At 41.6% G+C, this 23,892-nt stretch overlaps 1 protein-coding gene across 3 annotated transcripts; it reads left to right on the top strand.

Annotated features, from left to right (window-relative positions):
• Nucleotides 1-1,079: 1,079 nt before the first annotated feature.
• IDI1 (isopentenyl-diphosphate delta isomerase 1) lies at nt 1,080-10,105 on the top strand. Of its 3 annotated transcripts, none has more exons than XM_068132786.2 (6): nt 1,107-1,225; nt 1,539-1,665; nt 3,081-3,259; nt 3,413-3,505; nt 5,456-5,586; nt 9,644-10,105. In XM_068132786.2, exons 2-6 carry the CDS (start codon nt 1,553-1,555, stop codon nt 9,962-9,964), a joined length of 837 nt encoding a protein of 278 aa, XP_067988887.1. In that variant the 5' UTR covers nt 1,107-1,225; nt 1,539-1,552; the 3' UTR covers nt 9,965-10,105. The 3 variants fall into 3 exon arrangements, with proteins under 3 accessions (XP_067988888.1, XP_067988887.1, XP_067988890.1); XM_068132789.2 differs by having other exon boundaries at nt 1,117-1,225; nt 1,539-1,683; XM_068132787.2 differs by lacking the exon at nt 3,413-3,505 and having other exon boundaries at nt 1,080-1,225.
• The last annotated feature ends 13,787 nt before the right edge of the window (nt 10,106-23,892 follow it).

A 23,892-nucleotide genomic window follows, 5' to 3' on the forward strand; every position in this document is an offset into this window, starting at 1 on the left:
TTTCGCTTTGGACGATGGATTTATGTGATGAAAGTTTGGGTTTTTTTTACCGTCGCACTTGGAGTGTTTTATAATAAAGCAAAAGTGATTTTAAACCTCTGAGCGTTGGTAAGCTGCCTGGAACGTTCCTTGTTCAAGAATCATCTGGACACGAGGGTTGTTCCAGGATATTCATAGCTTATAATTTATCAAAAATCCAGAGGGGAGGGGGAGGGGGGGGTGCGCACTCCTGCACCCTCATCCTGGATCGAAGGGGGGGTGCGCACCCCCTGCACGCACCCACCCCCCTGGATCCGCCCCTGGGGTCTACAACATGTCTGTTGATTGGAAACTAGAACGTTTCTTCAAACAGAATGATTCACTTCAGACAACAACAAACTCACGTTTAAAACTGTAGTTGAACTGGTCTCGATAACACGTTGGCTGGCAGCTGCTTCGCTGCCATTTTTTAAAACTTCGGAAACCAACATTGGCTTGGCCCACCTGGGAGCCACATGTGGCCTAGTTCAAAGCCCACTCAAAGTCCAGTCAGCCCACCTAACCGACGAAAACCCATGTTATGTGGGCCCCAGCCAGCTTTGTAAGGTGGGATATGACATCAAAGAGTGTCGTTCTAGTTGTACAATGACATCGGCAGCCCAGATGAGACCCATGTGGAACCCAGTTAAAAAACCCACCCAGAACCCAAGCCGAACTTTGCCCATCCCATATCTATATAAATATATATATATAAATACATGTATAACCACATGTTTTTGGTATCTCATATTCATATTGCTTACTTCGCGTAGTATTTCGTGCTTTTGTTTCAGCATTGCTTCATTCAGGTGAGCCACGTTTCAGAACTCAGGCTTTAAATTCACCTATGTCACAATTAAACTATTGTCTGATGTACATTTTCCTGCTGGAAATAATAACGGTGTATTTAATCGTTTTTGTAATCAGGGTGCATCGTTAGTGTTTCTGAGCCGAGCTGGAAGTCCTCCTTCTACGGTTTTTCTTTTCTTGTTTCATTGCTTCTTGGCTTTGTTGTTTAATTTATTTTTATTGTGCTGTATCGCATCATAATTCATAACCCCAACTAAAAAAATCCAAATCGTGGAAACTTTTGCCTGTGAGCTGTCCTGCATTACCGCCCCTACCTATGGCTATGTTTTTTGTCCGTGCTCTCATTTTTAAATTCTGAACCTTGTGTAAGGAGGCTTGAAGCACGTACCAAATTCAGGTAAGCTTAACGGTTTTAAATCTTCCCGGAAGTTAACAAAGTGAGCTTTTTTTCTGTTTGCCAATCACACCTGTGCATATCTTAATCTACACGTAATTACAGGCCATGGTATTATGAATAATTTCATTGTCACACAAACGAATCCACCCTGACATTTGCACACCCTCCGTTGTTACGATTCACTGTTCCGCACTTTGCATCGCGTATTGATAAAGAACTATTCACCTGAACGGCACTTCAATAACCTTGTTGCAAGGCAATTATTTCTCTCACGTGATGACGTGACCGCGCCCCCTCGGTTCCCATTGGACAGCCAAGCCTCTCCTTATGCGACGCCTTCTCAGTTGCGTGGTTACAGCAGCCAATGGGGTAAGAGGATCGGGGTACGTGAGCCGCAAAACTTCGTCAAAAATACAAAATATTCGGAGCAAGAGCTCTTGGTGAGTTGAATCCAGAACGTAAGTGGTGCCTGCACCTGCACCTGCAGTTGTGGTTGGATTTGTGTGAAAGGTTTTGATTAATTTTGTTGAAAGGAGTAAACGGAATGCACAGATTTTCTGTCTATTCATTCGTCTTGTTTCCTGCAATTTGTGTGACAGCTCTTCCACAAGCTTTAGAACCGGAACTTGTAGAAATATAAAAAATGCATTGGGTTCACAAAACGCTCGCTGATGGAGAATGAGTCCATCTACTTTTTACGTACGCATGGAGGGGGAATATGTTTGGGCTGAGAAGCAAGATCGGTGGAAATGGATGTAGAAGCATGAATGATAATCACAGAAATGATAATTATCTTCCCGAAAGTTTTCTATGGTTTGAAAATGTTTATTTTAACTGGTATGAAGAAGCTCTTTTTCTTCTTCTTGTTTTTTAAAAATACAAAACTTTGGCTCATGGAAGAGAGAAAGAGGGTAAAAAGGCAACGAACTGACAGTGGGTGATCATTGGGGCCATAGTTGGACACAGCAAGCTGTGGAATGAACGAACAGGAAAAAGGGGAGGAAACGGTAACCTGCAAGTAATATGGTTGGTTTAGGTCGAGTTAATGGGGGTATAAAACATGGCAGGTCGGGAGGGTGGATGACCTGGGATGGTAGTGCGTCACCTGCTCGAAGAGTGGGATTGAACATCCTTAGGGTGGCAGTTCCTTAAACGGTAGAGAAGAGGACCAAAAGAGGTGTGAAATAAGCTCGGATTTTGTGAGTTTAACCAGAAAGGGATTACTGGAAGAGAGAGCAATGTGTGTGTGTGGTGTATATGTGCACCTTGAGAAAGAGGTGATGCTTCATCAACTTCCTTGAGTTTTGTTGATTTTTTTTTTTTAAAGAATTAAATTCCACTTCAATCTTGAATTGCAACACACGGAGGCATAACGGTCAGAGTTTCCACTCCGAGTCCGGTAGGTCGGCGGTTCAAAACCCGGCCGAGTCAAAGGGATGATTTTCAAATTGCTTCCTTTATTAACGCTCTGTATTTAAAAAGGAAAAAGTACAGAAAAACCCCAAGTGTTGGCATCCATGAGGAGGAGGAAATTCCTCCTTAGTCACCCAACTCGGTGCGGAGAGAAACAACATCATAAAAAAGATGGTGTTGCTAATACCCAGAGTGCTTTGGGAAGTGATGTCACTCCCCCCTAAGCTTCGTGTGTGTGCGTGCATGCTCGTGTAATTTTTGTTCCAGCCCTTCCATGAGCCTTATATTAGACCCTGTATAAAAACAATGTGGAATGGAAGGAAGAGGGATGCACCAGAAAATGGCCTTAAAATGCATGTTGTGTTGTGTTGTTGATTAAAACCTCCACCATTTTTGCACACTGAATGTCCAGATTATTCTTCATATTGTCCATTTACTCCAGGACAACTGCGGTAAATATGAGTGGGATTACAACGACGGAAGCGGGTGAGCAGACAGTTGGGTTGGATGCCCAGCAGGTTGCCCTGCTAAAAGAACCGTGCATCCTGGTAGATGAGCTTGACAGGCCACAAGGCAGTTCCAGCAAGCACGAGTGCCATCTCATGAAGAACATTAACAAAGGTGCTGAAGGCATTTATTTTCCTATTATTTCAAACATTTTGCCTCTTGAATGTAAAAATACATTGTTTTCCATCACAAATAAAAGTTATTTTCTTGTAATCAAGCAGGTAACACAATAAGACAAATACATTACCTGCACTTTGACCCTGGCAGGAATGCTGCATCGGGCCTTCAGTGTATTTATTTTCAACTCTCAGAAGGAATTGCTTTTGCAACAACGCTCATTTGCCAAAATCACCTTTCCTGGTAAGTCCTTGAGAGTTCAGTTTCTTAGCTTTACTTGAGAGCAGTTTACTTATTAAACGTGTTCAAACAGTTGGGATGCAGAGCAGAGAAGGCAGGAGGGATAAGACCAGAAGGAAACTGAAAGAGAGAAGGTCCTGTACATCAGACATATTGTACATCCAATTAGCCTAAATATAGATTTGATGACGTCATGTTTACACATCTGAGCGACAGAAACTGTCTACACATCTGAGCGACAGAAACGTCTACACTGTTGGAGCTTCACTTTTGGAGAGACAGAAATTCCCAGGCAAACGCTATAACGCACCAGGTTTACAACCTGTGCGTTAATAACTTGTGCTTTACCCACCCCACCCCCATTATACCTCTATAGAGTCTCCACCAATCCGTATGCTCAGATTTTACTAGTACCCGACTGCAAAGCCGCAATGAGCCGGCGAAGCCAAAGCCTCTTGCCACTATTTTACCCATCACAATGGCATCAGTGGGTTAGGTAGTTGGTAGTAGGTAGGTGTAGTAGGTACCGTACCTGGTAAGACTTGGTGAAAGAGAAGAGCAGACAGTCCTCCCCAATACCGACATACAATAAATGTCACAAGAAGCTTAAGGAAGTAACTATACGATGTGCTGGCTTAGGGCCTATTTTAAGAAATTTTAACTGGGCTTAACATACGTTTTCACAGTATGTGTGTAGTCTTCTAACTTCAGTCGCTGTCAGGACTGGTTCTCACTGGGCACTGCGGCTTCCCCCACCAGAAGAAGTTAGCTTGCAGTAAGATCAGTGCCGACAGATCAGACGATAGCGCCGTTTCAATGGCAATGTGTGACTGTCGTTAATGAAACCGTGTCGATGGCGCTGATTGGCTGACCTAAGCTGATCGCTGATTGGTCAGCTCACAAAATTTCGCAAATTCAGACCTAAAATGACACCATTTGCATTCTGGATGAGATTAAAATTGATAAAATATACTTCGGTGAATTCCGTCTCAACTTCGGATATTTCCGGCTGTGAAAAACTATCCCCTACTGCTGCGAGATTTCTAAAAAATAATTCTTCGTCAATTTTAGAATATTTGATGCCGTTTTCAGCCTCCGAAATGCGTAATAAGCTTTTTTGAAGTATTTTTTCAAATGCTCGAATCTCATTGGTTCCGGTGTTTGGTGACGATTTTCGTTGAAGATAACGAGGTTGGTCTTAAAGTATTTTAATTACAAATTAGAGGTGCATAAGATTGTGAATCAAACAGACGGGTGAAACAAACTCCTATTGAACTTTTTCGCAATTTTGTTATGCATACTTCCGCATCCGGAAGATGGCGGCCTCCATTGAGTGATTTGGTTTTTGAAATATTTTTTCAAATGCTCGAATCTCATTGGTTCCGGTGTTTGGTGACGATTTTCGTTTAAGATAACCAGGCCCGTGCGGGCCGAGGTTGGTCTTAAAGTATTTTAATTACAAATTAGAGGTGCATAAGATTGTGAATTAAACAAAGACGGGTGAAACAAACTCCTATGGAACTTTTTCAAATTTGTTATGCATACTTCCGCATCCGCAAGATGGCGGCCTCCATTGAGCGATTTGGTGCGTCAAAGCTTCGAAATTATCAAGCCAAGGGATCCAGCATAATCTGTTTTTTCAACATAATACGTACGCGTTCATTGACAACACCGGCTTCGCCGGCTATCAATGAAACAATAGTGTATAAACGAGATAGTTTTTCAGCACTGAGAGGGAAGCAAGCCTGTGCATTGGCCTCCTAATGCTAATGATGGTCAGTTTTAACAACCACAGCTTCCAGCTAAGGCACACAGGATGCAGGAGCCCCTGGCCCACAAAGGAGAGCAATGTACCTCCAAATTTCCTGTAATATTTAATGGAACTTGAAGCGTTGCACAACCCAGTGACCAACTTGGAAATGATGCTGCCATGTACGTTGTTTTTATGAGCAGGTTGCTTTACGAACAGCTGCTGCAGTCATCCACTGGCTGTACCAAACGAGCAGGAGGAGGAGTCAGCGATTGGTGTCCGCCGCGCTGCTTGCCGACGCTTGGAGGCTGAACTTGGCATTGACCGTGAACATGTAGGCCATGACCTCTATTTTGATCTGTGTTGGTTTATTCTCCTTTTATGGTTTCTGTTTTTTGCTTTTTTATTTCTATTTTAACCCCTCTCTGATCACAACTATAATTTCCCCACAAAAATTCATATTTTATATCCTTCATCCCATGCTGTGTTGCTCTTTAAGGTTTCTGTGACGTTCCTTATAGGCGTAATAAGAGATCCCGTACAATGAATACCAATTAGCTTTTTAAAATACTGTCGTGTGATTCCCTCAGGTGAACACCACAGGGATCACGAATGGCCAATAGCGAGCTTTTACTCCGAAGCGTTCAGTTCAATTGCGGACTTTACTATGTAGCGCGGGAGGAAAGGGAAAAGGGGAGGAAACTGAAGCGCTTACCTGAGCGATCCCGCCGTGCAGTCTTCAACCTGCTGAAAATAAACTCGCACAAAAACGGGTTTAGAAATGTACAAGGAAAATAAAAGGATTTATTAAAATGGATGCCGATAACAAGAACGAGATGGTAAAACTAAGTTCCTATAGGATCCTTCACACCAGACTTATAACATTGACAAATGGGGAATAAAAGAACTGGAAAATAAGGGTGTATAGTTTAATTGTGGCAGTCGACTCAAATCGGTGCCGTGTCAGCAATCGTCCAGGCCCCAGCGCGCAATCTTGACGTGGCTCCGGTGTTGGCGGGAAACCGCTCGTCGTTTGGCGTGCGTGCACAAAGTCAGGCCTCCGTTCTCCTCGCACGCCAAAGGATTGTATCAGCAACAGTGTCGAAGACCAGGGGTGAGGGAGAGGCAGGAACGTCGAGGGACAGAGGAATATGCGAGAGGCGAGGAAGGGCAAGAGGTCATTGAGGGCAAGATGAAAGCGTGAAGGGGGAAAGGCAAGAGAGAAAATGTCGGTCCTAGAGTTTTTATCGTCGGGGTCGTGACGTCATCAGCGCTTCTCCACCAAACTGCGCGCCGCTTCTTGCTCGCCTCTGTCGTCATCGGTGGTCCTTGCCAATCGGCGCTCTTCCTCCTCGGCCTTCCCTCCACCAATCAACGGGTAGCTTATTGCTCTGCCCTGGCCAATCATGAGTTCCTTCTTACCCCTCCCGTCCAATAGCGAGTTGCTCCACCCTGGCCAATCACGGCTCCTCGGGGTGTGTCTTTGGCCTGCCTGTCTTCCTTGGCGATGTAGCTGGTGCGTCCAAATGGCCATGCTCAGAACTGGCTTCCGGTTGGTTTTATGGTTCTTATTTAGTGCAATTAATGGGCATTTCCTCACTGGTGTCTATGGTGCAGTGCCAAAAAGGACAAAGGATAAATCATATCGGGTAAGACTTACAAGGTATAATTTATCCTTATGCCCTAAGCTAGTTAACATGCCCCACCCCCTCATGATGGGGATGAAGATACACCTTACTCCGACATTCGGCTAAACAAAAATTACATGGTGATGGTTCTTACCCGACATCCGGAGCATGATACCGACACAAATCTACCTGACTACATATCACTGCCTACCCCACAGACATAACAATACTTTGAGTTACAATGATAATGCTTTTGAAGAACACTAACACAGGATGTTTCATTAAAAAAACACAACCCAAAGTTATTTGTATACTTTTTATAGAGTGGGTTCCGGTGTCCGGCTGCCTGTTAACATTTGACTAAAACATTTTATCTTCTCTTCACAAACTACCCGACCGATTTATGAACCAAATTTGGTACGATGCATCAGGACAGCAAGTTCTCATGGAGTTCTGCTCCCCATCAGATACGCTCCCTATAAAGAGATTGAGTGGGGGGTTTCACCTCAAATTCAGGTAATTGATTTTAAAATCTTCTTAGAAAACGTGGGGAAATAACCCTCAGCCCCCCAAGGGGTTATATTTTAATTTCAAATTGAAAACATGAAACTTGTACATAATAATCTTTGTAATATGTGGAATAAAGTAACACTAAAATGAAACTAGTGATTTCAGAAGGCAGTTCACAAAACATGTTCTAAATGTCTGCCGTGCTGTAGCAGACACAAGTGGATCCTCCTGGTGAAGTTGACGATAACTCGGCTGCATTCCTGAACGAGAATAGCTTTGATGTTGGTGGCAATTGCATTTTTGAGGTCATCAATAGTCTGAGGTTTCCCCTGGTACACTCAGTCCTTCAGGTAACTGCAAAGATTAAAGTCAAGTGGGTTGACATCCAGAGAATGGAGCACCCAATCAAGATTTTCTAGAGACTATTCCATTTGTTGGAAGTGTGAGATGTGGCCTGATCTTGTTAAAAACCATTGCACAGCCCTGTCAATGTGGAGCTTCCTCGCTAATGCAACCCTGACCTGATGGATAATTTTCAAGTACCGTTCAGTGGTTACAGTTACCGATTTCCCTTCATCTTGATCTTCATCTTCAACCAGAAAGGCCCAATGATGCCAGATTTGCTTATGGCATGTTGAGAGTGTCAGGGTGAAGACAATGCTGTGTATATGGCTACGTATGCTGCCGATTTACGCTGCGTTTGATAGTGATCAATAAAGATCAATAAAAAAAATCAATAACTCAACGTCGTGTTATTGCATTTTACAAAGATGAGGTATATACGACTGCTTCAGCAGCACTAAACCTCCGGATTTTTGTTTTTTAATTAGTACTATACTTGAACACTGTGCGGAATAGATCTGGGGTATGTTCATTTACTAAGCAGCTAGCTAGTGCTTGCCAAGCGAGTCGTTCTGTATCAATGGTTTCGAATAGAGTGCTTGCTTGAGGGCTTAAGCCACTTGATGAGCGCTTTTCAAGAAACGTCATAACTGAACACACCGTTGGATTAATGGTTAAGATGGCTGGCTTAAGATCTTAGGGTCTTGAGTTAGAGCCCCTGTAGTACCGTTAAATAACACCAAGAGGGTCGACTCAGACTGTCATCCTTCCGAGGTCGACAAAATGAGTACCAGCTTGATGGCAACGAGGCACTGCATCAGCGACACAGCCACACTCAGCAATGATGCAACTAGCAGCCACAGACTGCATACAAAATAATAATACTGCATGGGGTATCATGTTCTATGAAATATCCAGGTATATTTTGTGTTGGCATTGCCGAGAACACCTTAATTGGCCTGCCTTTTGCCCTTATGTAACCCATCCTAACACCGCTTGTGATGCTTGCCTCCAACCACCCTGCCATGACTTTTCCTTTTCTCCCTTTTGGTGGCTGCTCACTACTTGATGATGACACCTTTAATGCACTTCATGGAAATTAAAATAACGCCACGTACACGTCAAGGGCTTTGGCGAGCACAACTACGTATTTTCTACGTGATCTTGTAAACTGAAAATTGATTCCGATTGCTGAGATTTCAGTGAGAAATTGAAGATACAAAGGGGAGGGAAACCGTTGATTGAAGGTTGTTGTTGTTTTTTTGCACAGAGGTAGTCATCTAAGTAATATCTCAGGATTTGGCCTGTTTAGCGTTCCCATCTGAGCACCAATCTTCTGCTGAGATCCCAGTAAAAACCCATATTGTACCTTGTACTACATTCGATACATGTATTGGCTCCTTCCTGAGCCTTGGATCACTGTTTAAAAAAAAAAAGCAAAAACAGAAACTCATACTTTGGACACATCATGCATGCAGAAAATAAAAAACCTGGAGAAATCAACCATGCTGAAGGAAGAAGAGGAAGAGGTAGACCTTGTAAGCACTGGATGGATGTGGTAAAGGCTGCAACTAAGCTGTCTTGACTAGAGCTTCGGGAAGCAGTGTAGGATAGGAATGTTTGGAGAAATCTGATCACGAATGTCACCAGAAGTTAGATGTGACTTAACAGAACTAGATGACACAAAGTAACCTGTGATCAGTGTTTTAACATGGGTAAAAACGCTCAAAATGCATCTCAGAAGTTTTTTAATGTTCCAGGTTGGATTACATACGGTGTTCAGGTATTTGTCCATAACAATAATTCCAGTGTCAACCCTGTGCTTCTTTTGCTCCATCATACCCAGCTCACTCCACTCGCTCATCATGCTTCCTTATTATCATGCCCCCTTTTTCCCTTTCTCCAATGCAGGTCCAGCCAGAGGACCTGACATTTATGACAAGAGTGCTGTACAAGGCATCGTCGGATGGCATATGGGGTGAACATGAGGTCGACTATGTCCTTTTGCTATGCAAAGACCTTGCCATCAACCCCAACCCCAACGAGGTGCACACTTGTCGCTGGGTGACGTTACATGGTGTTTGCTCAATGTTGAGAGAGGCCGAGACTGGTGCCATCTCACTTTCGCCATGGTTCAAACGCATTGCCGATTCTCCACTGCTCTCTTCCTGGTGGGAAAACCTTGATAACCCTGAATCGGTCTCCGATCGCCACACCATCCACCGCCTTTGACATCACTTTGTGCTAGGTTCTCTTCTTGCCTTCTTGATGGATGAGTTGCTCCATTTACCACCCACAAAGCCTCTTGTCAGGTGTTGTTTATGATGGTTACTGGCTGTCACATGATGAGCAAATAAATGTTTTTCACTCTAATGTATATTGTGATGATATAATTTGAAGACATCAATTGATTAATATAATCCTGTTAATTACATTTTAACACAAAGTAAATTTTGTATACAACATCGAGGCTCATGTAAGAGCTAGCATTAATCACAAAAAAGCAAACAGACACATAAAACAAATAATAAAGGGAGCGGGAGACAATATGGGGAGAGAGAGGGAAGCACACAAGTACAACAGTAGAGAACAGGGAGATCTGTGGGAGGGAGTGGGTGGGTGGGAGAGGTAAAAAAAACAAACAATTGGACACTGCTCGGACTTCAAGGAACGAAGTTGGCATTTCAAAAAAAAAAATGGATCTGGGGTGAATAAAGAAAGAAAGAAAAAAGCAATACAGTGAGAGAACGAAAGTAAATAGACAACAAACGACCATCGATGAGACAGGGAAGCCTCAAGAGACCAGGCCTGAAAACGCGGCACGAACAACCGACGATTACACACAGGTATGCACGATTTACAACCGAGATCTTACTAGGAACACACAGTAGACACATACACAGTAAAATAAACAGTCCAGTTTTCACAAAAACACAAACGGGAAAAATACTTTACTTTGACGTGGAGAGCTTGGAAAAACACGCTTGAAAAAACTAAATTGCAGCTTGTGTTGTTTTGTTTTGTTTTTTTAAAATCCTTTCCCATTGCTCCTTTGGTCATGTTGAGTGACGCACAAGATGTCAATCCTTTGGGGAAAGTGGTGTTGCATTTGCTGAATCCGGTGGTTACGGATGAGAGTCATAAAGGTTGTGCTGTGAGGAGAGTAATGTGAATGAGACCGTTTGCTAGAATCCTATGCTAGATTGGTGTTTGAAGGCTTTAACAGTTGGGAGATAAGCAAAGAATGTGCCTCACTGCACCATGGTTTAGAAGCCTGGAGAGGGCGTCCCATTTCCTCAGTCAGGTCTATAGTGAACTAGTCATGGCAAGGATGGTAAATTTGCCAACAAGAGGTTGTGGATTCAGATCTGGCTGAAAGCAAAACTAACAATGTCTTGGATCGGAAGCTTGTGCAACCTGGTATACTCCCAGAATCACTATTTTACTATCATATTGTTGGTACATACAAACCCAGCTGGCTCTCTAATGACGGAGGAGGAAGTCTGCCTGCCACATCTGGTCTGGTCTACATTTGACACCACTCTACTCTGAAATGTGATAGTTGAGCCCGAATTGGCATCACGTGCTGCGCACGTCATCTAGATTGAATATAATTACAATAAATAGCTCTGAATGGGCTGACTGTCATCTCCTGAAGTTGAGAATAGGGGGAACCCCCCTTATCCCCCCTTATCCAAAATTAAAAGCGAGAAGACCGACTGATCCTGGGAACCATTGAGTAGAGGGGTGATATTGGGTTTCAGAGCAATTTGTTTGAAAATAAGGGATGAGTAGGGATCCAAAGTACCTCCCTTCCACCCCCACCCCCTTCCCCCTGCCCCTCCCCCAAATCGAGAAATTGAAGCCTTAGCGATTGCGCGGGCTACTGTCTTGTTGTATCCATGTGTCAAGTTTCAGAGCAATCAACCGGGTGGTAACGGAGGAGTAGCAAAAAGTTAACGGACGTCCGGACATCACGACCCATTTTACAAGTTCATCTCTTCGAGTTTCGAGATGAGATGACCTAAAAAGGGACTGCATTTCCTCAAATTTTTATGAGTTCTTGACATTTGAAGATTCTTATCATACAGCACGAAATATCCGAAATTGCTTTTGATAGAGTTCAAATTTAAAAGTAGAGATGCAAAAAAGAAAACCAGCTAGAAAGTGTGTGATAAATGTACTGTGGGAGCAAATGATTGGTGAATCGCTTGGAAGAAGAACGTTCCAGAGGAGCCAACATTCCCAAGAGCATCTTACGGTAGACAGAACACAAAGTAAAGGGCAGTTAAGGCAGGAGTAGTAGAGAGAGCTTAAGTTAGCCAATACAAGAACAACCCAGAACGGCATTCGGTAGAGCACATACCTCCCCAGGCTGAACAGTTTATGTTTTCTATCCCACTGATAGGCCGGATCTGGATCCAGACCTGAACCAAAATCTAATTAGCTTGTTCTTGTCACCGAACCAACTCATCCACCTAGTTTTGTAATAAGTCATCCACAACCTTTTGAAATATCGTGCTATATATTGTTTTTGGCCCTGTCACTCAATGGTGAAGAATCACTTAAGAAAATTTAAAATTCTCAAATCCGGCTCCAGATCTTCACTAAAATCGAATTGATTCGTCCTTCTCACACTCTCAACCTGGCTACCAAATTTCGTTTGAATCCATCCACAACTTTTTGAGATATCCTGTTTACAAACAAACAGACAGGGGTGAAAACATAGCCTACATCCACCTACGGTGGTGGAGGTAAATATTGTTACAGCCATGGGTTTCGGGATCTACTACAAAGGGGGGTTGCCTCGGTTCCTCCCAGACTACCGGACCTGAGGGCCGCCGAGCACGGATAACTCCATGTCCCAGCGGGTTGCTAATCAACAGCGAATGCCAATTAGTTGACCTCGTGGTGCAGGGTCCTCCGTCTAATTACCGTTTACCTGTGGGTCACGTGGTTTTCCAGTCGGAGAATGCACCCTCAAATATGCACTGATCTTATCTTGTGTTCAGATCTTAATTGGATGCAGCTGAGCAAAACTGCCAGTGCACATCGGACATAGACCGTTTAAAGCCAATTACCTGGGGAATTAAAACCTCCCATATGTTTATAGAGTACGTATAATTGGAATACGAGTACGTCTATAAAATGCATATGATTGGAATGTGAACGGATGCAATAAAACCGAAAACATCTGTTTGGGTGCTGTATGACCATACATCTACGTCGTCAATACATCACACAAACACAGCAGCTAACAAATAGCACACAAAATACACCACACAAATACAACAAATGTTGTGAGAGCCTGGTGATCAGTGTGATGTGTAAACCCCCAGGCATATAGGTACATGATACCATTCTTGCCATGGTGCATGAAATGAACCCAGAAATTCCTGCAAGTTGAGCAACCTTGGCGTTCATTGTTGCTATCCCACCTTGGTGTTCATCGCACCAATCCAACTCTTATGGATAACTGAAGTTGTGCAGACAAAGCTATGATGGCTGTGCTGGAACTGCCTCTTCCCCCTCCCCTCCTCCATTTATCCAACGGAGTCTCTTTTCTTTTTGCTTCAACATGTTGGCAGCCCTACATCTGGTCATCCTCGACAAGGGTTGTTGGAACATCAATATCAAGGAAGGAGACTCATTTGGTGACTGTGTATCTGGGACTTGGTAGTTGGTACCTTGTGGAAAAGGAAAGAGGCCATCTTATGCATTGAGATGAACCTTTGTTGTTGCTAGGCCACATGCAGTTGCTTTTTGTATGTAATTAAGTTGTCTTGGGAGTTTTAATGTGTAATTAATTTTTTTTATTTGATAAAAAGAGAGTCCTGGTAGAGTTATTCTTGGCCCAGTTGAAATGCATGTATTACCTCCCCCATCGAAGGATTTTGGTTCAGGTCCATATCCAGATCTGGCCCAGTGGGATACAAAACATAAACTGTTCAGCCTGGCGGAGGTATGCTCTATATCTAGTGCCATTCTAGTTATTGTGATGGGAGTTGGGTTTCTTTCCAGAGTAAGAATGTGGAAGGCAGCATTACTACCACCTGTGCCGTAATATCATCGAGTTGGTTCAATATTCTTAGGAGTAAGAGTATATGGGAGCAATGGTATTGTTGCGGTTCTACGAACCAGCATGCTCCGAGGCAACGACAACCAACATAGAGGTCCCTCGTTAGTTATTTCCTTAGTACATGTGCAGATAGTCCTTCCATTTTGTGTAGTGTGTTACATGGGTCATTATGCGTTGTGTGGGATTAGCTAGGTTTTGCCATTTTTCTCATCATTTCCTAGTAAGTAAACTAATACACAAATACAAGACAACTCGACCTAACTCACACCACCTGCGCCTATGACCGCCTTACCTCATTTGCATATGCACACTAAAACCTGGTTTGAATCGTGCACCAGAATCGAACTGCCACATTACTTTCACCTCCATCACACTCTTCCACTAGAACAACAACACACACACAACATGCATTTTAAGGCCATTTTCCCTGCTAGATCGGGGGTTAGCCTTGCGGTCCCCATGACAATCTTCTCCATTTTGCCCTATTTTCTGCATCTCTCCTTGTTACCCCCTTGTCCACATTTCTTCTTCCACCATCTTTAGCCAAGTCTTTCTCGGTCTTCCCCGTCCTCTACTTCCTTCTACATTCATTTCCATCACTCTTCTCAACCAGTCACTTTCATCCTTCCTCAACACATGACCAAACCATCTCAACCTGTTCCTCTTCACAGCATCAATCACAGGCTCTATTCCCATCATCTTTCGCAATTCATCATTTGTCTTCCTCTCTCTCTCAACGATACTCCGCACATCCACCGAACCATTCGCATTTCCACCCTTTCCAGCCTTCGTTGCTGCTCTACATTCATGACCCATGTCTCGCTCCCATAAATCGTAACACTTCTCACACATGCAGCATACACCTTTCCCTTCAGCTTCAACGACACTCCCCTCCTCATCAGCACGCCACTCAGTTCCCGAAACTTCTTCCATGCACATCTCACTCCAGCAACCGCTGCCGAGTCTGATTCACCTTCTCCATTCAGCACGTCTCCGAGGTAGCAAAATGTTTTCACGCCTTCCAGCTTCACGCCGTCTCCAAGATCCAACTCAACATTTCCTCCATCTGCAGCTCCCTATATGCACACCTTACATTTGAATGTAGCTGCCACACTGGTTAATGACCCTCTCAGACCACTACATTTTTGATGAACCCACTCAGCGCACATTGTACATTGAATGGAGTTCACTCCGACACCCTTCCTGCACACAGCACATGGCCACTTCCCAGTTCTTACCACCTCACCACATGCTTTATCACTTGCCATCACCTTCATCTTTCCTATATTCACCTTCAGACCTTTTGTCTCCATACATTATTTCCACTTGTTCATCCTTTCCTTCAGTCCATCCATACTTTTCGCAATCAACACCAGATCATCTGCATACAACAACTCCCACAGTAAACCCTCCTTTACGTTCTGAGCCAGCACCTCCATCACAGCTACAAATAGTAGTGGACTTAGTACCGACCCCTGATGCACTCCCACCTTCACCTCAAACTCACCACTGTTCCCGTCCTTCGTCCTTACAGCTGTGCGTGCTCTTTTGTACATTGCCATCACTACTCTGATCAACCATTCCTCCACTTCTAAACTTCCTCAATGCCCATGTCAATACTTTGCGTGGAACCCTATCGAATCGAATTTGTATATTCATCGTTCGAATCGATAAAACTCTTCCACTACAAACGCTACAATAACCACACTAGACTAATAAAATTAAGACACATTTATTAACACTTCCCTTCATTAAAACATTATAGCAGCTTGCTATACATGCTCTCCATTGCTCAACAACTACGATGCCTCAACCACAGTACGAACCACCACGCCACCTCAACCAAAGCACTAACTAATGCCAATCATAAGACTACAAGCACCACACAACCATCCACAACCACCTGCAAAGCAGCAGCAATGACGGTGTGATGCGATGGCAATAGGCGTCTAACCCTCCCTCTTCAGACCATCGATAAGAGGGAGCACATATGTGCCCTATTCACCCATTAACACCTGAATAGCCCTGACGCTCCGCTTACTTGTTATGCCAATTAGGTTTCTAGCGAACTTTCGTGCTCGGAAAACGCAGCCAAAGACGCCAGCTCTATGTTAAGTACAGATCTCCAATGTGTGGCCTGTCCGGGAGGTAATGACACCATTTTCTCAACTGTGAACTCACATGGGTGGTGCTGGAAAACAGGTGTGCACCAACAGGCGCACCACAAATCCAGATAACCACACCTAGTGACTCTCCTGATCCACACCAAAGCCCATCCCCTGCCAAGCCACTATATAAAGCATCACATCCCCGACGGTAAACTGGGTTCATTCTTGGTCTGGTCATTAAGAGAGGATTCTTGGAGGATGGGATTTCAAAAGGTGGAACGGAGCTGGTGGTGTGGAGCGAAGCTTGGAGAGCGAGAGGCAGACGGAGCGCTGGGTAAACGAGCGATTCAGGCACCGTGCAGGGCGCGTTCATTAGGGCCAGGCCAATCATCACCACACACACACATAAGTAATCTCTCGCCTCACATGTTAAGTTAAATATGTCCACTCACACATTCTTTCTCTTTTCTGATCGTCGACTTTGGATGCAAGGAGCTCAACAAAGGCACAGCCATAAACTGTTCTTTTCAGATTGACCTCACAAATACGCACCTCTTTCCAGTTTCCTCCTCGCACCCTTACTCACACCTCTTCAATACGCACCTTAAAAACCAACTGGTATTCCTCCTTTTTACCCCCTCCCTCAGTGAATGGGCAGTGTGGGTTCGTCAGCCCATGCTTGGTGAGCAAAGAGATCGTGAAAACCCTCACACTGCTCTTTCTTTCTTTTCTATCTACCCTTCCACAGATGATTCTGGTGGGGCGCCATTGTAATGTGTTTATACAAGGAAGATGTATAAGCCAGATAGATCGGGATAGTTCTGCTCTCTGTCCCTGTGCTTTACCAAAATCCTGCATCCATTTTTGATTGCTTTGAATAATTCATTGTTTTGAAATTCACTGTATGCTCCCTGTGGCCCTCTGTTCTTGTTCCCTCCCCCCTTCCTGGTAGAGTTATTACGTCCGTTTTCACCCCATCCCCATATCCGGTGTGCACTGGCAGTTCGCTCAGCTGCATATACAGTACTTCAGATCTATAAGAAATAAGATCAGTACATAACCGAGGGTGCTTTACCCGGCTAGAAAACAACATGACTCCAAGGTAAAGGGTAATTAGATGGAGAACCCTGAGCCATGTGGTCAACTAATTGGCGTTTGTGGTTGATTAGCAATCCACCAGAGCATGGAGTTATCCATGCTCATTGGCCTCAGGCCTGACAGTCTGTGGGGAACTGAGGCTCCCCTCGTAAGTAGACCCCAAAACCCATGGCTGTAACAGTATGTTGTGATGAAAACTATTTGGACAGGTCCGGAAATCCAATGTCCAGTGTAGAAGATGCCATGTGTTTATGGATGTAAGGTCACGTGTTAGACTTAGATATGCTCCGGGGTGTGTTCCGTTAGCAAACAGCTTGCTATCGGTTGCCAAGCGGCTTGCTCAGGAAACCACTCCAGCAGAACGGAGTGCTCGGCACCACTAAACAGCATAGCGACCTCCAATGTAAACATTGCTATCATGATCCTCGAGCAAATGCTGTCTAGGCCGTAGTTTTCAGTTTTACTCAATCCTCTTGTAACAACTTTCAACTTGTAACAACTTGCAACAAACTAATTTATTGTGCTCGCAGCGGCTTCATAGTATGAGGAAGAGGGAAAGAAAGATATGTCTCTGAACATTTCATTGGTTGTAGTATCATGTTGTTTTGAAAGGATGAATAAAATCAGATTAATGATGGAGGTGTTGGAAGAAGAGAAGACAATAAAGACAAGGAGCTGATACCATAGGTCCCCCGCCTTTTGCGTAGTATGACGAATAGATCTGTGTTATATGGAAGCTAAATCTTGAACGGTTTTTTAAACATCGTGTCCACAAGCCAAGATGGCAAAATAATTCAGCCAATCACAGCTATGATATAATGTCATGAGGAATAGATATCTGCAATATGAAAGCTAAATATTCAACAATTTTTGAAATATCGCATACACAAAAGTACATGTACGGATGATCGGTCGGAAAGAAAGCTGGCCCCAAAGAAAATCCATGAGGACATGATGGCAACACTGAGTGATGCCCTCTTCGTATGCCACAAAAACTGGGCAGCTGAACCTCTTCGGGAGGGAAACAGCATTGAGTCGGAACCAAGACCGTGATGCCCCAAAGAGACCATTATACCAGAAAAGATTGATGCATTCCACAAACTTTTGACGAATGACCTCAGCAGGTACATTAGTGAGACTGAGCATCAGCACTGGGTCAGTGAACTCCATCCTCACACAAACACAAGGCATGAGAACGTTTTCAGTAAAATCGATACCAAGGATATTGATTGCTGATCAGAAGAGAATTTGACTTGATTTCCAAGGTATCTTTTTGAGCAGTTTCAACAAACGCAGAGATTTTCATGAAAACCACCATTCAGGAAGAGTCACGGGTTCACTGCTTTGATCCTCAAACCAAATAGCAGAGAGAGCCATTTTAAATAATCATAACAGTCATTTAGTGCAGTATTTGAGATAGAACCTGATCGAGGTGCTTCTAATCGAATTTGCAGGTGGGTTTGATAAGCGAGGTCGGAGTGAACGCTGTTGCGAAAAACGAAGGGGATTTGTGATTGACCAGGTCTTTGCTTTAAGGAGGTAGAAGAGACTGTGGACACAGTTAAGGCTGGAGATGTTTTGGAAAAATATTTAAAGTCGATCCAGAAGATGGCAGCAGATAAAGGGAAGGAAGAAAAAAGTGAAAGACAACGCTCGAGTGTAAATGTGTTTGTGCAGTAATGACGTCACGCTTGCAGTGAACACCGAGGGTTAATGGCTGCAATTCCTTTCGTGAGTGACAGTCGGACTGACATTATTGTACGAATCAGGGAAAGACCTGACCCGTCTGAAGTAGTCACTTGAATTATTCAGTTCTCGGCATGATATTTTGAACAAGGAAGTGACAGATTGACAAAGTAGGCTTCAAAATGGGTGCAAACGGTTCAATAAAGTCCATGGAGTGTTTATGGTACCTGTAGTTCTGGAGACTGGTTTTTTTTTTTTTGGTTTTTTTTTTTTAATCTTGGATCGGCCATCTGTAAGAGCCTGATGTTTTGTCTTACATTCCTGGAGTGCTTACATGAGGGAGCGATGATGGATTCACTGCCATAAATCACATCTTATTCTCCAGGGGACATGAAAATGACTTCTGTCTCTGCACACACATCAATAAAAGGGGGGAGGGGGGGGGGGGAAACACTCAATGGTGTTGTCATCATAATATAAATCTCCACCATTATCATGTCTTTCAACACAATCTTGTAAATACTGTATTTTCTCTATTCCTTTCTCCATCCTTCTTGTATTCTTCCCTCAATTTCACATCTTCATTTTCTTCATCACCAACTCCCACTAGTTTTACATTAAGGTTTATCCAACAATTAGTTTATAATGATTATCCAGGTGTACACACCGACTTTTATACGGATACATATGCAGCTAGAACGACACTCGGTAGAGCGCATACCTCCACCAAGCTGAACAAGTTTTGTATCAAACTGATAGGCTGGATCTGAATCCAGACCTCAACCAATATTAAATCGGCTTGTTGTCCCCTAACCAACTCGTCCACCAAGTTTTGTCATAATCCATCCACAACTTTTTGAAATATCATGTTATATGTCACTTTTGGTCCAATCATTCAATCCATCCACAACTTTGTGGAATATCATGTTATATGTCACTTTTGGTCCGATCATTCAATCCATCCACAACTTTTTGGAATATCATGTTATATGTCACTTTTGGTCCTATCATTCAAACAATCCACAACTTTTTGAAATATCATGTTATATGTCACTTTTGGTCCTATCATTCAATCCATCCACAACTTTTTGAAATATCATGTTATATGTCACTTTTGGTCCTATCATTCAATCCATCCACAACTTTTTGGAATATCATGTTATATGTCACTTTTGGTCCTATCATTCAATCCATCCACAACTTTTTGGAATATCATGTTATATGTCACTTTTGGTCCTATCATTCAAACAATCCACAACTTTTTGAAATATCATGTTATATGTCACATTTGGTCCTATCATTCAATCCATCCACAACTTTTTGGAATATCATGTTATATGTCACTTTTGGTCCTATCATTCAATCCATCCACAACTTTTTGGAATATCATGTTATATGTCACTTTTGGTCCTATCATTCAATCCATCCACAACTTTTTCAAATATCATGTTATATGTCAACTTTTGGTCCTATCATTCAATCCATCCACAACTTTTTGAAATATCATGTTATATGTCACTTTTGGTCCTATCATTCAAACAATCCACAACTTTTTGAAATATCATGTTATATGTCACTTTTGGTCCGATCATTCAATCCATCCACAACTTTTTGGAATATCATGTTATGTCACTTTTGGTCCGATCATTCAATCCATCCACAACTTTTTGGAATATCATGTTATATGTCACTTTTGGTCCGATCATTCAATCCATCCACAACTTTTTGGAATATCATGTTATATGTCACTTTTGGTCCTATCATTCAAACAATCCACAACTTTTTGAAATATCATGTTATATGTCACTTTTGGTCCTATCATTCAATCCATCCACAACTTTTTGGAATATCATGTTATATGTCACTTTTGGTCCTATCATTCAATCCATCCACAACTTTTTCAAATATCATGTTATATGTCAACTTTTGGTCCTATCATTCAAACAATCCACAACTTTTTGAAATATCATGTTATATGTCACTTTTGGTCCTATCATTCAATCCATCCACAACTTTTTGGAATATCATGTTATATGTCACTTTTGGTCCTATCATTCAATCCATCCACAACTTTTTGAAATATCATGTTATATGTCACTTTTCGTCCTATCATTCAATCCATCCACAACTTTTTGGAATATCATGTTATATGTCACTTTTGGTCCTATCATTCAATCCATCCACAACTTTTTCAAATATCATGTTATATGTCACTTTTGGTCCCATCATTCAATCCATCCACAACTTTTTGAAATATCATGTTATATGTCACTTTTGGTCCTATCACTCAATCCATCCACAAGTTTTTGAAATATCATGTTATATGTCACTTTTGGTCCTATCATTCAATCCATCCACAACTTTTTGGAATATCATGTTATATGTCACTTTTGGTCCTATCATTCAATCCATCCACAAGTTTTTGAAATATGTTATATGTCACTTTTGGTCCCATCATTCAAACAATCCACAACTTTTTGAAATATCATGTTATATGTCACTTTTGGTCCTATCACTCAATCCATCCACAAGTTTTTGAAATATGTTATATGTCACTTTTGGTCCTATCACTCAATCCATCCACAACTTTTTGAAATATCATGCTATATGTCACTTTTGGTCCTATCACTCAATCCATCCACAACTTTTTGAAATATCATGCTATATGTCACTTTTGGTCCTATCACTCAATCCATCCACAACTGTTTGAAATATCATGTTATATGTCACTTTTGGTCCTATCATTCAATTTTACCACAACTTTTTGAAATATCATGTTATATGTCACTTTTGGTCCTATCACCCAAACAATCCACAACTTTTTGAAATATCATGTTATATGTCACTTTTGGTCCTATCACCCAATCCATCCACAACTTTTTGAAATATCATGTCATATGTCACTTTTTGTCCTATCATTCAAACAATCCACAACTTTTTGAAATATCATGTCATATGTCACTTTTGGTCCTATCATTCAAACAATCCACAACTTTTTGAAATATCATGTTATATGTCACTTTTGGTCCTATCACTCAATCCATCTACAACTTTTTGAAATATCATGTTATATGTCACTTTTGGTCCTATCATTCAAACCATCCACAACTTTTTGAAATATCATGCTATATGTCACTTTTGGTCCTATCACTCAATCCATCCACAACTTTTTGAAATATCATGTTATATGTCACTTTTGGTCCTATCATTCAATTTTACCACAACTTTTTGAAATATCATGTTATATGTCACTTTGGGTCCTATCACTCAAACCATTCACAACTTTTTGAAATATCATGTTATATGTCACTTTTGGTCCTATCACCCAATCCATCCACAACTTTTTGAAATATCATGTCATATGTCACTTTTTGTCCTATCATTCAAACAATCCACAACTTTTTGAAATATCATGTCATATGTCACTTTTGGTCCGATCACTCAATCCATCCACAACTTTTTGAAATATCATGTTATATGTCAGTTTTGGTCCTATCATTCAAACAATCCACAACTTTTTGAAATATCATGTTATATGTCACTTTTGGTCCTATCATTCAATCCATCCACAACTTTTTGGAATATCATGTTATATGTCACTTTTGGTCCTATCATTCAATCCATCCACAACTTTTTGAAATATCATGTTATATGTCACTTTTGGTCCTATCATTCAATCCATCCACAACTTTTTGAAATATCATGTTATATGTCAGTTTTGGTCCTATCATTCAATCCATCCACAACTTTTTGAAATATCATGTTATATGTCAGTTTTGGTCCTATCATTCAAACAATCCACAACTTTTTGAAATATCATGTTATATGTCAGTTTTGGTCCTATCATTCAATCCATCCACAACTTTTTGAAATATCATGTTATATGTCACTTTTGGTCCTATCATTCAATCCATCCACAACGTTTTTGAAATATCATGTTATATGTCACTTTTGGTCCTATCATTCAATCCATCCACAACTTTTTTGAAATATCATGTTATATGTCACTTTTGGTCCCATCATTCAAACCATCCACAACTTTTTGAAATATCATGTTATATGTCACTTTTGGTCCTATCATTCAATCCATCCACAACGTTTTTGAAATATCATGTTATATGTCACTTTTGGTCCTATCATTCAATCCATCCACAACGTTTTTGAAATATCATGTTATATGTCACTTTTGGTCCCATCATTCAAACCATCCACAACTTTTTGAAATATCATGTTATATGTCACTTTTGGTCCTATCATTCAATCCATCCACAACGTTTTTGAAATATCATGTTATATGTCACTTTTGGTCCTATCATTCAATCCATCCACAACTTTTTTGAAATATCATGTTATATGTCACTTTTGGTCCCATCATTCAAACCATCCACAACTTTTTGAAATATCATGTTATATGTCACTTTTGGTCCTATCATTCAATCCATCCACAACTTTTTGAAATATCATGTTATATGTACTTTTGGTCCCATCATTCAAACCATCCACAACTTTTTGAAATATCATGTTATATGTCACTTTTGGTCCCATCATTCATACCATCCACAACTTTTTGAAATATCATGTTATATGTCACTTTTGGTCCCGTCATTCAAACCATCCACAACTTTTTGAAATATCATGTTATATGTCACTTTTGGTCCCATCATTCAAACCATCCACAACTTTTTGAAATATCATGTTATATGTCACTTTTGGTCCTATCATTCAAACAATCCACAACTTTTTGAAATATCATGTTATATATGTCACTTTTGGTCCTATCATTCAATCCATCCACAACTTTTTGAAATATCATGTTATATGTCACTTTTGGTCCTATCACTCAATCCATCCACAACTTTTTGAAATATCATGTTATATGTCACTTTTGGTCCTATCATTCAATGGTGAAGAATCACTTGGAAAATTGAAAACTTCTCGTATCCAGATCCGTATTCGGATCTTCAACAAAATCGAATGGATTTGTCCTCGTCACACAGATAGATAACCTGTCCACCAAGTTTCGTCCAAATCTGTTCACAATTTTTGAGATATCATGCGATATATCGTCGTTTTGGGGCCTATCTCTCAATGGTGAAGCATAATTTTAAAAAATTCTGGCATCCGGATCGGGATTCTTCACCAATATCTAAGCATTTCGTCCATGTCACATCCCCAATTTTCCACCAAAT

The sequence above is a fragment of the Myxine glutinosa genome, chromosome 12, assembly GCF_964187855.1.
Source record: "Myxine glutinosa chromosome 12, kmMyxGlut1.1, whole genome shotgun sequence".
Lineage (NCBI taxonomy): Eukaryota > Metazoa > Chordata > Myxini > Myxiniformes > Myxinidae > Myxine > Myxine glutinosa.